At 44.1% G+C, this 13,048-nt stretch overlaps 2 protein-coding genes across 2 annotated transcripts in view; one reads left to right on the top strand and one right to left on the bottom strand.

The window, feature by feature from the left end:
• Nucleotides 1-2,356, top strand: part of LOC104497657 (usherin-like) — a gene marked incomplete at its 5' end in the record, with an annotated part of 113,921 nt that extends 111,565 nt beyond the window's left edge. Inside the window, 2 exons of the mRNA XM_010140933.1 lie at nucleotides 299-532; nucleotides 2,267-2,356. Coding sequence (XP_010139235.1) covers nucleotides 299-532; nucleotides 2,267-2,356 — 324 coding nt within the window. The remainder of the gene's footprint in view (nucleotides 1-298; nucleotides 533-2,266) is intronic.
• A 1,423-nt stretch (nucleotides 2,357-3,779) lies between these two features.
• The window catches only part of KCTD3 (potassium channel tetramerization domain containing 3), a 23,040-nt gene continuing 13,771 nt past the window's right edge, over nucleotides 3,780-13,048 (bottom strand). The window contains exons 10-17 of the mRNA XM_010140932.1: nucleotides 10,333-10,420; nucleotides 10,080-10,196; nucleotides 8,952-9,122; nucleotides 7,654-7,809; nucleotides 6,601-6,697; nucleotides 5,062-5,246; nucleotides 4,821-4,959; nucleotides 3,780-4,475 (exon numbers count right to left, since the gene is read on the bottom strand). Of these exons, the coding sequence (XP_010139234.1) occupies nucleotides 3,893-4,475; nucleotides 4,821-4,959; nucleotides 5,062-5,246; nucleotides 6,601-6,697; nucleotides 7,654-7,809; nucleotides 8,952-9,122; nucleotides 10,080-10,196; nucleotides 10,333-10,420 (1,536 nt within the window). The 3' untranslated portion in view covers nucleotides 3,780-3,892. The remainder of the gene's footprint in view (nucleotides 4,476-4,820; nucleotides 4,960-5,061; nucleotides 5,247-6,600; nucleotides 6,698-7,653; nucleotides 7,810-8,951; nucleotides 9,123-10,079; nucleotides 10,197-10,332; nucleotides 10,421-13,048) is intronic.

Raw genomic sequence — 13,048 nt, 5'->3', positions numbered from 1 at the left:
AAAAAAAAAAAAGGGGGGGGCGCGGTGGAGAAAGAAAAAAAAATCAGAGAAAATCAGAGAAAGTCCTGGTTTACAGGGTTCGGGTTTTTGGGGTTTTGTTCTTCTTAAAGATATGATTGTCCTACAACAGGGAAAGGTCCATTCTTTTGGGTTGTTTTCTTCTGTTCATTAACTGCACATGATTTTTCAAGCATGGGTTTTCTCCGTTCTCTTCCACTCCTGCTTCAGTTTTGTTCAGATAAAGTGTTTGAGACGATGCCCTGTATTTTCGATTTATTAGTTTGTGTCTTCCTCATAGGGGCTGGCAGATACAAAAATTCCCGGAGCCGGCTCTCCCACAAGCAACCACAGTGTCCTTATGGCATCTGGGGCAAGGAGACCAAGTCAGAGCCAGCCAAGTCACGCGTATTCCCCAGCCTCTCTTCATCGCAGTGTCAGCCAGCTGCTCGACCTCTACGACAAAAAGTCTCTTGTTGAAGAACCTCCTTGGGATGCCATTATTCGCAATCATCGCGCTACTGGTCGTGGCTTGGTAAGGATTCCTGGTCCTCAGTTGTGTGTTTTAACTGCTGGCGATCTGTCTGTTCTCTTAGAACCATGAAACGGTCTAAACAGCCAAAGCTGCTGGAGATACAGCCAAAAGAAGGACAGTCAGAGATTAGACCTTCAAAATCCTTCCTGCCCATTGCTCTCTTCTGCAGCCTCACATGGTCACACACTGCTCTTACAGGATGTGAGGGGTCCACACGCACGGTCTGTGCTTTCCACTGAACCAACAAGTCCATGGCCTACCAGGGATACGCACCTTGAAGAATGCTCTTCAATTTGGTCAACTCAGCTCATAGGCTTTTATCTTCATGCATTTCAACAAATGTACACATGTGACAAGGGATGTCTTGGCAGCCTTCACACATCTGGTGCCAGAAGAAGGAGCTTGTGTTCTAGCACTTCTTGTTCTGTGACCTCGGACTCAGTTGCTGAGAACGGATCCCGTTCTTTGTCCTCTGCTCAGAGGATCACGTAAATGCTCCAATTTTGTGGCATTTGTGATGAATGACTTCAAACTCTGCCCCCATGGGACTAGAAGAAGGTTGGGGTGGGGGTTAGGCAGCTTTATCTGTCTTTTAATATAGAAGACAGAATTGGCCAGTGTCACCAACATGGACACCAGTCAAGGCCAGTGGCAACTTCCCTTCTTCTCTGTCACTAGGAAATAGGCTTTTTAACCTCTACCTGCCCTGGCTTCCACCCTTCCCTAAGCAAACTTGTGGGAAAGTGGCTGGGGGCCACTGAGGCACATTTGCTACCAGAAAACATGGACTGATAAGTTTCCTAAAAAGGGGACAGAAGAGGGTGAAGGGCATGTGAGGTGAACAAAGTTAGAGGGAGTGTGCAGTTGTCAGGGAGTGGATCTTGTACAAAATACAAAGTGAACAGGTTACCCCTCCTGGGTGCATTACCTGCAGCTCATGGACTTCCTGAGTCAGCAGTGTTGTGACTCAACCTTGAGTCATTTTCTCAGAGCTCTCGTGTCCTCACGATTTAATTCCTTGGGGACTAACAGCCACCCCAAGGGGCCGTTAGCCAAAAGAACACCTTCTTGATGTTAAGGAAGCTCCTGCTCTATCTGCTTACCTTATTCTAACACCACGATTTGGTTTAACTTGCAAAGCCCCATGTGCACGCTGGATGTTGCTATGTTTGTTAGAATGGATTGACAGAATAGTCCCATGAGTTTCAGAAGTGGCAGGAGCAGGGGAACTTCATCCCACTTCTAGCAGCAAACAACCCTGACAGCATGAGCTCAGCTGCTTTTTGAAATCAGCAGCTATATCGATGATCAGGCTCTTCTGTCCTTCCTCTGTACATAATTTTACACTTCCCTGAACCCACCTGCCTTTGCTGCCCTCTTGTTCAGCTACTTTCCTCCAAAACTCCTGGAATACTTTTCACTCAGCTCCTCCCTTTGTTACACTCAGTAGTGCAGCACCATCAGCAAGTTTTGTTCTCCCCTTTGTCCATCTTGCAAATGAGTATTACTGACTATGAAAACTTAGTTGTTTTGGGTTCAGGTGCTTGAATGCTTTAGGGTCTTAGCTCATGCTGGGAAGAATGGGAAAACTTGCAGAGGTAGAAATGCACTCATCTGACTGTTTCAGAACTGATTTTTTAGGCGTTGCAGAGAAAGAGAAATGAAGAAAGATGATCTCCTTCAATCTGGTACAGTTTCAGCTTACGTGCTGTTTTTTTCCCTGCTCTCCTACAGTACATAGATCAAGAGGATCTTGTCAACGTCATCAAAGGCTTCAGCACAGTCACCAAGGAGCACACCACATTCACCGACACCCACCTCTGAGGAACACAAACCACCTTCTCTAGAAAATGGAGAGTGGGTAACTTGCCAAAAGCAGCCTGCGTGGACTTCGGCAGAGGGGACAGGGCTGCTGTTTCCCCACCCCATGCCCACTGTTAGATTATAAAACTGTTTGTGGGGAGGGGATGTGGGGGCAGTAATTTTTCACCCTCTCTTTAACTGTACAGTAAAAACCGTGTGTTAGCACTGACCTCTCAGAAAGGTAAAAGAACAGTTTGGAAATTCCTGAGTCATACTGTAGTAGAAGACTGTGAAGGTAGAGACTCTCATTTTGTCCCCCATCCAGCTTTCACGGTTGAAGAGGGCTGTGGGGGTAGGAGCCAGCGTGTTTGGTAAGGAAAAGTCTTCTGCCTGTCCGAAAACCAGCATGTGGCTAAAAGGGCACATACTGGCAGAATACCCATGTCATTCCCTGGCCTGACAAAGCTCCACCACAAAACTCTGCTTATGCACAGGTGAATAAACAGCATATGAAGGAATTCTCACGGAGTTGCTTTAACCTCTGCGTCCTCTCCCTCCCTCTGTCCTGCCCTTGAGGCTGAAGTCAAAAAAAACAAGCAAGCAGCCATTAATTAGTGCTTAACTCCAAGCATGCTTCTTCAGAGGCAGAAAACCTCCCTATCACACTCTGCTGTCACAGCCTTTCCTTGTGTTTATGTATTACTAATCTACAGGCAATAAAATCTGTTCTCCACCCACAGTAAACTAGGAGAAAACAGCAAGCAGCCAGTGCAACACAGGTAGGAAATGCCGTGTCAAGGCACTGGTAATTGAGAATTATGATACCATGACAGTACCCCTACTCCCATATTCATCTCTGTCCTTTTTCCAGAGGAAGTGACAAGGAAGCCCTCGGGAGACTGCCAGCTCTGTGTATTCTGCCAAGCATGTTTTTATGTATGCTTTCAGCCCCAATCAGCAAAACCCATCACCTGATACCACACATTTTCAGAAAGCAGAAGCAACACTCCTCTGGCAATTTATTTGGGCTAAGAGGCAAAATAATATGCTATTTCGAATAGCTTCCTCCTTAACCTGCACAAAACATCCCAGGTTTCAGACAGCAGCATACAGAGCAAGGATCTCATTCATGTAACAAGACTACAGAGGCAGCCCTGCACATCAGGCAAAATCCAGCCCAGACAGCATCAGCTCTGCAGAGCTGCGTCTAAAAGGCGTCTTCCACTGCGCCACCCAGTATTCCTTCAGCACCCTCCCTTCCCCCAACACAAAAATAATCACAACATATCACATGCCTGACCACGTTTACGCAAGAATGCACAACAATATTTTGGACCAAGTACCGCACTACATTTTGGAGTATGACATCAACCCACACACTGACGTGGACAACTCTTCCAAGGTTTGGCAGCAGCCAGGTACTTTCTCATCGCCTTACCATTTTCATTCTGGGCATCAGAACAAAGTCCGATTCAAGGAACAACCCACAACACATGAAGTTATGCCTGCCAACAGCCAGAGGGCACCTGCGCCTCATCTTTGCCACCAGTCACGTTTTCACAAGCCATAGTCTTGGCAGGATGAGTCGTTCTTCCGGTGACGCGGTGAAGCAGCTGTCTTTGTAGGTGATGGAGAAGCTGCACCAGGTGATTCAGGCCCACCTTCAGCAAGGACTGGTGCAGAGGCCAGCAGAGGCACTTTCTTCCTCCCCAGAAAACCAGCTCCTTCAAACCCCATTTTCTTTTTGTTATCTGCTTTGGCTTCACTCTCCTCTTCTGGTCCTCTTCTTTTGAGATCCAGAGAACTCTCTGGCAGACGGTGAACCTCTGTACTGCAACACCCACCTGCATCTGTCACGCCTGTGCCCCGCACTTCCAGTCCTGCTGTCTGGACTGCCTTCCTCTCAGCCACACTGCCCTCGGCTGTTGCCTTCCTGGCCTCTGTCTGGCTTGAATTCCCATTTGCAGCAGCTGCCTTTTCTGTTGGGCTTTTGTTGGATAAATTAAAAGCCTGGAAGTCCCGGTAACTGTGAAAGCTCTCGGTCCGCCTTGCTCTTGCCAATAAGGGGCTTTCTCTGTATGGCCTCACAGAACCATATGTGGCTGGTTCATGGATTGTTTCGTGGTGCTGCAATTGGAGGCTTCAAAAAAGAAAAACAAGGATGAGAGAAGAGGATGTTAGGCTGAGAATAGCAGCCAGGTCTTCTGCACACCCTGCTCCCACCCACCACTGCGACTCCCACTAAAATAGCAATACACCACTCACAACTTCCACACAAGACCACTTCAGATTCTCATAGGATGCTAATATGCACCCATGTAAACCAACAGAAATCAAGGATTATGTGTGTGTGTAGTTCAAGACATGCAGGGCATAGATTCAGGGGCTCAGCTACAGCACTCAGGTCACCAAACCCTTCTTTGCCTGCCTGAAGGGTAAAACCTTTGGTGTCTGCAGCTGGTGCCCCCATTAGTGACTGACTTACCTGGAATTAGATTCCCTAAGCCGGTTTGGCTGAACAACTGAGGTGGCAGGACTGATGTTGGGTGTGGCACAACGAGATGTACTCAAGTCACACTGGTCAAGCAACTTGAGCAGCTCTTCCTCTGTGGGGCCACCAACATCTGAAAGAGACAGCTTTTAGTCCCCAAGTCCCTTTACCGTAGTCACGCACATGTGAGGACAGAAAAAGAACCGCGCCACAGTCCTGGCATAATACAACTTACCTTTGTCTTCGCTCTTATTAACCATGTCCATAGCTGTGGTCAGGTCCCACATCTGGATGCTGCCATTTGAATGCCCAGTGAAGAGGTAGCGGCGTGGCCGGGAGCCCATTCTGCTGGATCCTTCACATTCTCGCACGGTAAATGACGAGATGGTAGTGCAGTCAACTGCCTGGATCTCACAGATCCTACAGAAAGACAAACCCCAAGTTGCCAAAACAATTGCATCTGACAGAGTTTGGCCAGTGAAGTCAGTACTGCTGCAGTTTTCTGAGAAGGCACCAAACTTGCCATCAGAAAAAATACCAGTCTTCCAGACAGAGTTCCTTGCCCTGCATGACTGGCATGTTGCTCAGCTGCAGACAATCCCTCACCCACACCCCTACCTCCCCACCTCTAATTCATCTGCGATCTCATTACTTGTTTATTTTTATTAGGGAACCCCCATAAGTTCAAAGTCTGTTTTCAGCTTGCAGTGAATAGAAACCTAATACCCAAAGATGATAAATCCAAGGTTATCTTTAGAGATAACTTATCTCAGCTGCAGTATCACTTGACATGGAAGTTCTTCATCGCTTTTTCCCCTTTTTTTAGAAGTTTATTATGTGGGAAGCAAGAGGAAAGTCCCCCAAATAAGCTGCTAAGCCAGACTCCACAGCAGAACCTCATATATCCTGGGTAATTTGTTTTACTGGCCCCTTGTATTGCACTTTTTACCCAAGAAGTGCCAAAACAAGCCATCTTATAAAGCTCTCCACTACATACAAATCTAGCCTGAAGTAAGGAGGAAAAAAAAGCACATCAGAAATCTCAGAAAACTGAGGCCTTCTGTCCTCAGTTCAGATGCCAATTGTGTTCAGGCATCAACATTTTCACCCAGATTCATAATAAGCATAATAAGCAGCATAGAAATGAGATGCACCGTCTTTTCTGATTTCTTGCCATCTTCCAAACCTAACAGGAAGAAAAGCACCTGTGGTTATTTGGCAAATTTTGTTTGTTTTTTGGGTTCTTTTTACAACATTGGCAGCAGCGCAGCTTAATATTATGTAGAGAAGCCTAGGCAGAGAATTGTATAGCTGACTTAGAAGGCGGTCTCTCAGTTTTAAAGGTTCTAGTATCTTCAAAGACAAATGCAAAGCAAGAGAGAAACTGCTTCCCTGCCAACCTTTGTGAGCAGCATAATCCTTGCCACCGGCAACTTCAGCATTAGGTTTGAAACTTAATGTCAGCATAGTACGACGTCTGAGAGTTACAGCAGAGGCGCACAGATGACTGTTTTGTGACCTCAGCAGGTGAGCCATCATTAATTGAGTCTGTGATATCACATTTTTCAAAATGCTATTTGGCTTCTAGGTTATAGTAGATCATGAAGCACAGTTCTGTTACTAACTCGCAAGTTAGAGTTCAGCCAGAGCTGTCAAGTGCATGAGAAGCTTGCCAAGAGCAACTTCTGTGCAAGTGCTTCCCCAAGAGATGGGAGATGCTGCCACCTGAGCAGTCGTGCTCCTTTCCCACTTAAAATCCTAAACATGGAGGTACCTTTTCCCAGTTGAAGACAGCCTTACAAACAGCTTATTAGTGATGGGAACAACTTTCTGGATAAACACCTGTTGATCATCACGTTCACCAAAGGGTCCTAGAGAAAAAAAAAAAGATCACTTTTTTTTTTTATTTCAATTCCCTCACCCTCTTCCCTGCACAGTCCTGAAGACCCAAACTCACATTAGTATGACCAATGCAACTGAAATCAGGGAGCCAAAGATGCCTAATAACTAGACAAAGGCATCCCACCTACAGATACAAATCTTGTATGTTCTTCTGTTTCAAAGGACACACATTCTTGATTTTCCTGCACGTTCCTGGAGAAATTACTATGTCAGTACAAAACCTACATTAGGCCTTTGTAATAACAATAAGTAAGTACTTTCTTATTTTGCAGCTCCTGGATGTCTAAAGGCTTAATCAGATTTCTCCACACAGTACTGACCCCACCCTGTGTTCTCAGGGCATCCTATTCACTAAAGGTTCATTTGCAAGACTGAGACCACAGAGGAATCTAGATTACTTGCCTACCCATATTTACAGTATCTTGCTGTAGCAATGCACCATCACGATTCACCTCTGCAGTTTCAAGCCTCCAGTAAACTTTGTCACAACTTCAAGTTAATTTAAGAATTTCTTAACTGTTCAAGTCAGGCACATGTATCTGGAATTTGCAGTAGACCCAAAGCTTACTATGCTCATCTGCTTTAACACAGTCTCCTGTGCTTTCTGTCATTCTCTAGTTTAACCAGAAGTGAAATGCCACGTCAGTTTGCTCAAGGGAAAGGTATAGTATCCGTGTTTGAAAGTTTTTCCTCCCTTTTTCTCACATTCAGAGTAAACCCTTTAAGTACTCACTCTGTGCAGCCTAAATAGTGGGTATTTCCAGGCAAATCGTACGGATTCCTGCCATCTTTTCAAGGGGAGAGCAGTGTCTAAGACCATATACCCATCAGCTGCCTTGCATGTTACAGGGTTGAAGGTTTGTTAAACCTTTATGAGACCAACAAACGTACAGGCGCAGCACAGCGCATTCGAGCGTCATCCTACCAATGTCATTTCCAGAAGAGTAACTGCCATGACTCTCTGCTTCCTCCAGGGATAAGATTTTGAATGATGCAAGAGGTGTTGAGCCTGGCTGAGTTGAAATCATGCCCCGGAACCGAGTCACAGTCCATGTCCGTACATGGTTGTTATCAGCACAAACTAGAAAGGAAAAGATGTACAATAACGTTTACAAGGGATAACAAAACTTTTGAGATTAACTTCTCTAATGATTTCTATATGGCAGTTTTCCAAGACTGAGCAGTCAAGCAGAATTTAGTCAGTGTCAGGTCCTGTAGTACCTCCAGACAATTATCTAACAATCTACAAATTGTTGCTGGTGTTTTGTTTTCTATTACTTTTGTTTCTTTCTTCAGAAATTCAAGATACAACTGAGGCAGGTGGAACACAACATTAAGGTCCAACTGAGTCAGCACCAGTTGCCTACAGCACACTTCAGTCCTCTGTGTGCAGATGCGAGGACAAGACAGTCACGAGACTGCAGCAGAACCTTCATCACATAGTAATGCTCTTCTATTTCATTCACCACTTACTCAGTTTTCTACAGCACTGAGGGTTTAGCACCAAGTTGTGGGGGAACAGGTGACTTCTGGGCTGTTTGTCTGCAGTATAATTGGACACTAAGTTTCCTGTACAATTTTTAAAAATATTGGAATAGCAGCAGAAAGAAAATCTGTTCTCTGTCACGCCCTGGTTGCTGGTGAAATAGATTCTTACAGAGGAGGGGTGGTTGCACATTCCCTGACAGCAGGACACTTTCCTGAGCACAAATAGGACAAACAGGATAGCACAAGAAACACTGGGAGGCTGCTGAGGAAAGAAGAAACACAGACATCCCTCTGAAGCCATGGGAAGGCTTTTCCTAGGACCCAAGAGGAGATGATGCACATTTTGCTGCAATCCACAATGCTCTAAAAGGAGCTGTTAAAAGCAGACAAGTCCTAAAGGACCCGCCCAGAACAACAAGACTTGACAGGGATGCATTTGTTTACAAACCCTTTTATTTCCACAAACAGCAACCTTGGAATAAGACACAAATGAGAGTTAGGTGTTCCAGGAGATCTGGTCAAATAAAACCCAGGCCTTTTAACTGTTGAAGGCTTTGAAGAATGCCTTCTGAAGAAAGGGGATCCAAGCCAATCTAGCCCCTCCCCTGCCCCCAAATCTGTCCATCTCATTTCTGTCCCACGTGGGAACAAATCAGATTATACGGCAATGCATACAAACACTTCATTGCTCAGAAGGAGGAGAGATCCACCAATAGAAATTTGTGCACAGATTACCAGACACGAGGTGTTTCTCTGAGAGCATGATCTTCGTAACAGGACTTCGATGAACTGTGAAGGTCTGAAAGAGCTGAGGCCCAGAGCCCACTGTTTCAGGGTGCTGTACGATCACCCTCACTGCTCCAGAGCTGGTGCCATATGCAATCTCAATCCAATTGCCACTTGCACCTAAAGTAAGCAAGAACAGTTTTGCCCCCTAGGAAAGAAAGCTCGTCTTCCTGGGGCCAGGGAATGAGACAGTGCAAAATAGTATTTTCAAGCTTCCACAGTAAGATAAATACTTGTTTTCAACACTGTTTACTCAGTATTTTCCCACAAAGAGAGGACATTTTGCCACTAAAAACACCCCAACACTCTTCAACACTGCTACAGCCTTCTCTCCCATTCTCTCCTCCCTCTTGGAAGCGAAAGAAGAGATGGATAAAGTCATATGATTGGATATTTTGGCACTCCTCACAGTGGTATGGCAAATATGTGCCACACACTTTTTCTGCCTAAGTGGGAGGCAAATGGGAAAGCAAGGCAAGAGCAGGGAGAACGACAGTTAAAAAGGTCACTGTGGCATAGCTATAGCTATACCTTCTCCTAGTTTGGTGGTTTTCTAGGTTTTGCTTTTGGGGGGATTTTTTTCTTTTTTTTTTTAATTTAAAAGATAGATGCAGCACTGTGATTTCAAAAGAATGTATAGACACGAAAGATACACTGCTAGTCATTCAGCTCCATACGGAACTGTGTTTTAATAACTGGTTATAAGGTTAGATGCAACAGTGAGGTTATGTCCCCTGCTCCAGTTCACCACAAACTATTTCAATGAATACAATTCATTATCTAAGTGCACCTCTTGTATAAAAGGCTTAAAACCAGCAAAGATACATTATGCACAAGCATTAATATACGATGTGTTATGTTATTACATTATACATTAATGTATAATGCATGATGTACAAGCATATGCACACATGTGTAAGGACATGTGCCTATTTATACATATGTACAGATAGAAGGGGAAAATAAATGTGGAAATATAAAAAAAAGGAACTATAAATGGAAAAAGTCCATTTAGAAAAAAAAAACCCACACATCTGCAACAGACCCTCTCTGAAGAGACAGCAATAGAATACTGACTTGTTTTAGGTGTGAGGTAGACACTGAGCGCTGTTATAGCATCATTGGAGGGATCGTGGTACAATTCTGTCACTAGAAGATCATTGTCTTTCATTCGCAAGGGGAACTTCTGCATGTCTGTGGGGAAGAGACATCTGTTTATTACTAAGAATAGGAAGAATTGTTCTAATGCAACTTAGAGCAATTACAGAGTTTAAGAACAAAGCTGCTCAGTACCAGCTCCTTTTTATTCTGCCCTGCTCCCATTTCTTACCTATATAGTAGATAGAGCCATTGTTACAGCCCAGCAGCAGAAAAGACCCAGCAGTATCATAGCTTGTGATAGGAACAACATCCTGAACCTAGTGCAAACAGAAAGGAAAAAAATAAAACAAATCAAGAAGTTTGGTTGCTCCTTTCTCACCCTGCAGACACTTTTGGTACATTTTGTTGAAGAACGTCTGAATTTGGTTCTGAAGCTGTTGTGCACGCACGCACACACCCAATGGCATTCTTAACGTACTGCTGGTAGATCACATTCCTCTACCAAACTGCATCTTAAGTTACGCAGCTCAATGGCAGCATGCAGAGAAGTTTGCGCAGCTGCTCTGGAAGATCCTCCTCCATGTGAGGGCACAAAGCCTAGAGCATTGCAGCCAAGCCACATCTTCAAAAGAAGGTTGGTTTTTTTTTCCAATATGCAAGATGAGTCTACTTCACACTTTCTGTCCTATCCCTTCTTCCCTTTCTAGCAATTCCTTAAGAAGATGCTGGGCAAAGGAACTAGATATTGCATCTCCAAGCCTTCCTTCACCTCTAGTTCTTGTGCCCCTCTGCCAGCCTCTATGGAGAGATATCAGCCTCTCACAGATATATAATGAGGGGGAAAAATTGCCCCATTACAATTTGCCACTTTCAATACACATCCACACTGAGTAAACTGGAAGGCAGCCCTGTCATATTTTACTTACTGGTCTACAACTTAAAGACAGGGATTAAGAATGCCCTCTCTTTGTCCTCTAGGATCCACAGGAGTCCTTATCCCCTCAAGCAGGTCAGATATCTCAAACAAAGAAAAAGTTTAGTTTATCCTAGGTATGATCTATCTCAAGCAATTCTTTTTTGCTTCAGCCCTGAGGAAGAAAAAGCCAAAAGCCATTTTATCCAGAGCACTGAAACATGCAAAGTCCTAACATTATTCCTACACTCATGTTTCGATCTACTTGATGGACACTGAATGCTAATTCATGAAAATTTCAGCTTAAGCTCCCATTTCTCTCTGACCAGCAGCATCCTTCTGATTGCTTCAGAGACTTGCAAAGTCATTGCAAAATACCTACAATCTCTCTGCTGGATAAAAGCAAAACGAACCAATCAAAGAAACTTCCCTCCACCCCACAGAACCAGCACTCTAAACCAGTACCCATGCCTAACCTAAGGATAGTCTGTGAGCTCCTAAAACAGGACGGGGAAGGGGAAAGCACTTTCCCTCCTTTCTTTGTTCAAAGAACTATGCCTCTCACATCTACACCCATAATTCAGCACAGATCCAACACTAAAAATAAACTCTCCTTGGAAAGCACTTGGTTTCCCCCCTATAACTATGATTGTATAACCTGAAGAAGGATCCTTTTCAATGACTGAAGACTATTCTTGACCTCCATGCTTTCACATAGTACTTTTTCAGATGCAGCTGTTTAAGTACCTTCCCCAAAGTCAAATTCATACTATACCTAATTAAATAAGGCATCTAATAATCTGGGCCACAGATCTTGGTTTCAAAAGACTTTTTTCCAGACAACTTTAAAGAAATAGTACAAGAGCAGAAAGGCAAGAAAGGAGCAGTGTGCTTTCTGGTTCTGTGGATCAAAAGTATAAGAGAAGCTCTCTCATCTGCAAAGTTTTCAAAACTAATGAAGGTAGAGACAACCCATCAGCAGATACTGTATACCACTATACTCATCACTTAGCAGAAGACATAAAAACTGCAAGGAGAGGTCTGAGCAAGAGGATCCACAATGCTGCCAACAGCAGAGATTGACTGACTGAGATCAGGCAAAACAAGGACAGTCCTTTCCTCTGCAGCACAGATAGGAACACCAGAGGAGATTCAGCAGTTGCACCCACCAAGATGTGAACTTTCATTAGGAAACAGAATGACATTATACAACAGTCCTTGGTAAAACGTGGCCAGTGAGAATCCTCACTGTGAAGTCTAAGTTCTTCTGTCATACTCTCTTGCTTTATGTTACGTCTTATTCTAAAACACTAAATATTCTGCTTCCTTTAAGCTCTCCTATGCTCAAAATTTCATCACGCATGAAATTCTAGCACGCACAACCTCCTCTCCTTGTTGTATGCAACTGAAACCCAGCCAGAGCAGTAAATACTAGGGAAACCACCTCATTTAGCCTGTTCAAATCCCCAAAGTGGGAAGATGATGCGAGAACCAATTAGGGGCAGAGGTCAGACTTACATCTTCAGGGTGTAGCACAACAAACACAAAAATCACAGTGTAAGGAAGGATAGCTTTGCATGAACTAAGCCTCCTTAAAGTAGAACTTTGAAAGGCATCAGGAAACAAAGTCTGAAAAGAAGGAAATTTCTTCATTTGAAATGCGGCACTGGCACGTTCTGTTCCTCAAAACCTCCCTCTGCAGCAAATATGAACATGTCTCAAGTCCAGAGCTACGGGCGACTCATGGAAAGCAGTTACACAAATATCATGTATTCTCATGAGGAACCTGAAGATCAGAGGTACAACCCTGCCACTTAAGCCTCTATGAGATTCTTCAAGAAGAATGTATTCTAAAGGGAGATGAAGATCTATAGGAAGATGGTCTTTTTCTCTTTACTAAAGAGAGCCTGAGGTACAGAAAGCACCTTGAAACTGGTTGAATTTAGGTGTTTGTTGTTTGTTTTCATTTTTGTTTATTGCTTGGGGTTTGTGTTTTTTCTTTTTTTTTTTAAAGGGAGCTAATTCTTACCCT

This window comes from Buceros rhinoceros, unplaced genomic scaffold, assembly GCF_000710305.1.
Source record: "Buceros rhinoceros silvestris isolate BGI_N320 unplaced genomic scaffold, ASM71030v1 scaffold1488, whole genome shotgun sequence".
Taxonomy (NCBI): Eukaryota; Metazoa; Chordata; class Aves; order Bucerotiformes; family Bucerotidae; genus Buceros; species Buceros rhinoceros.
Note: the sequence above shows the minus strand (reverse complement) of the source record. Positions and strands in the feature narration are given on the sequence as shown.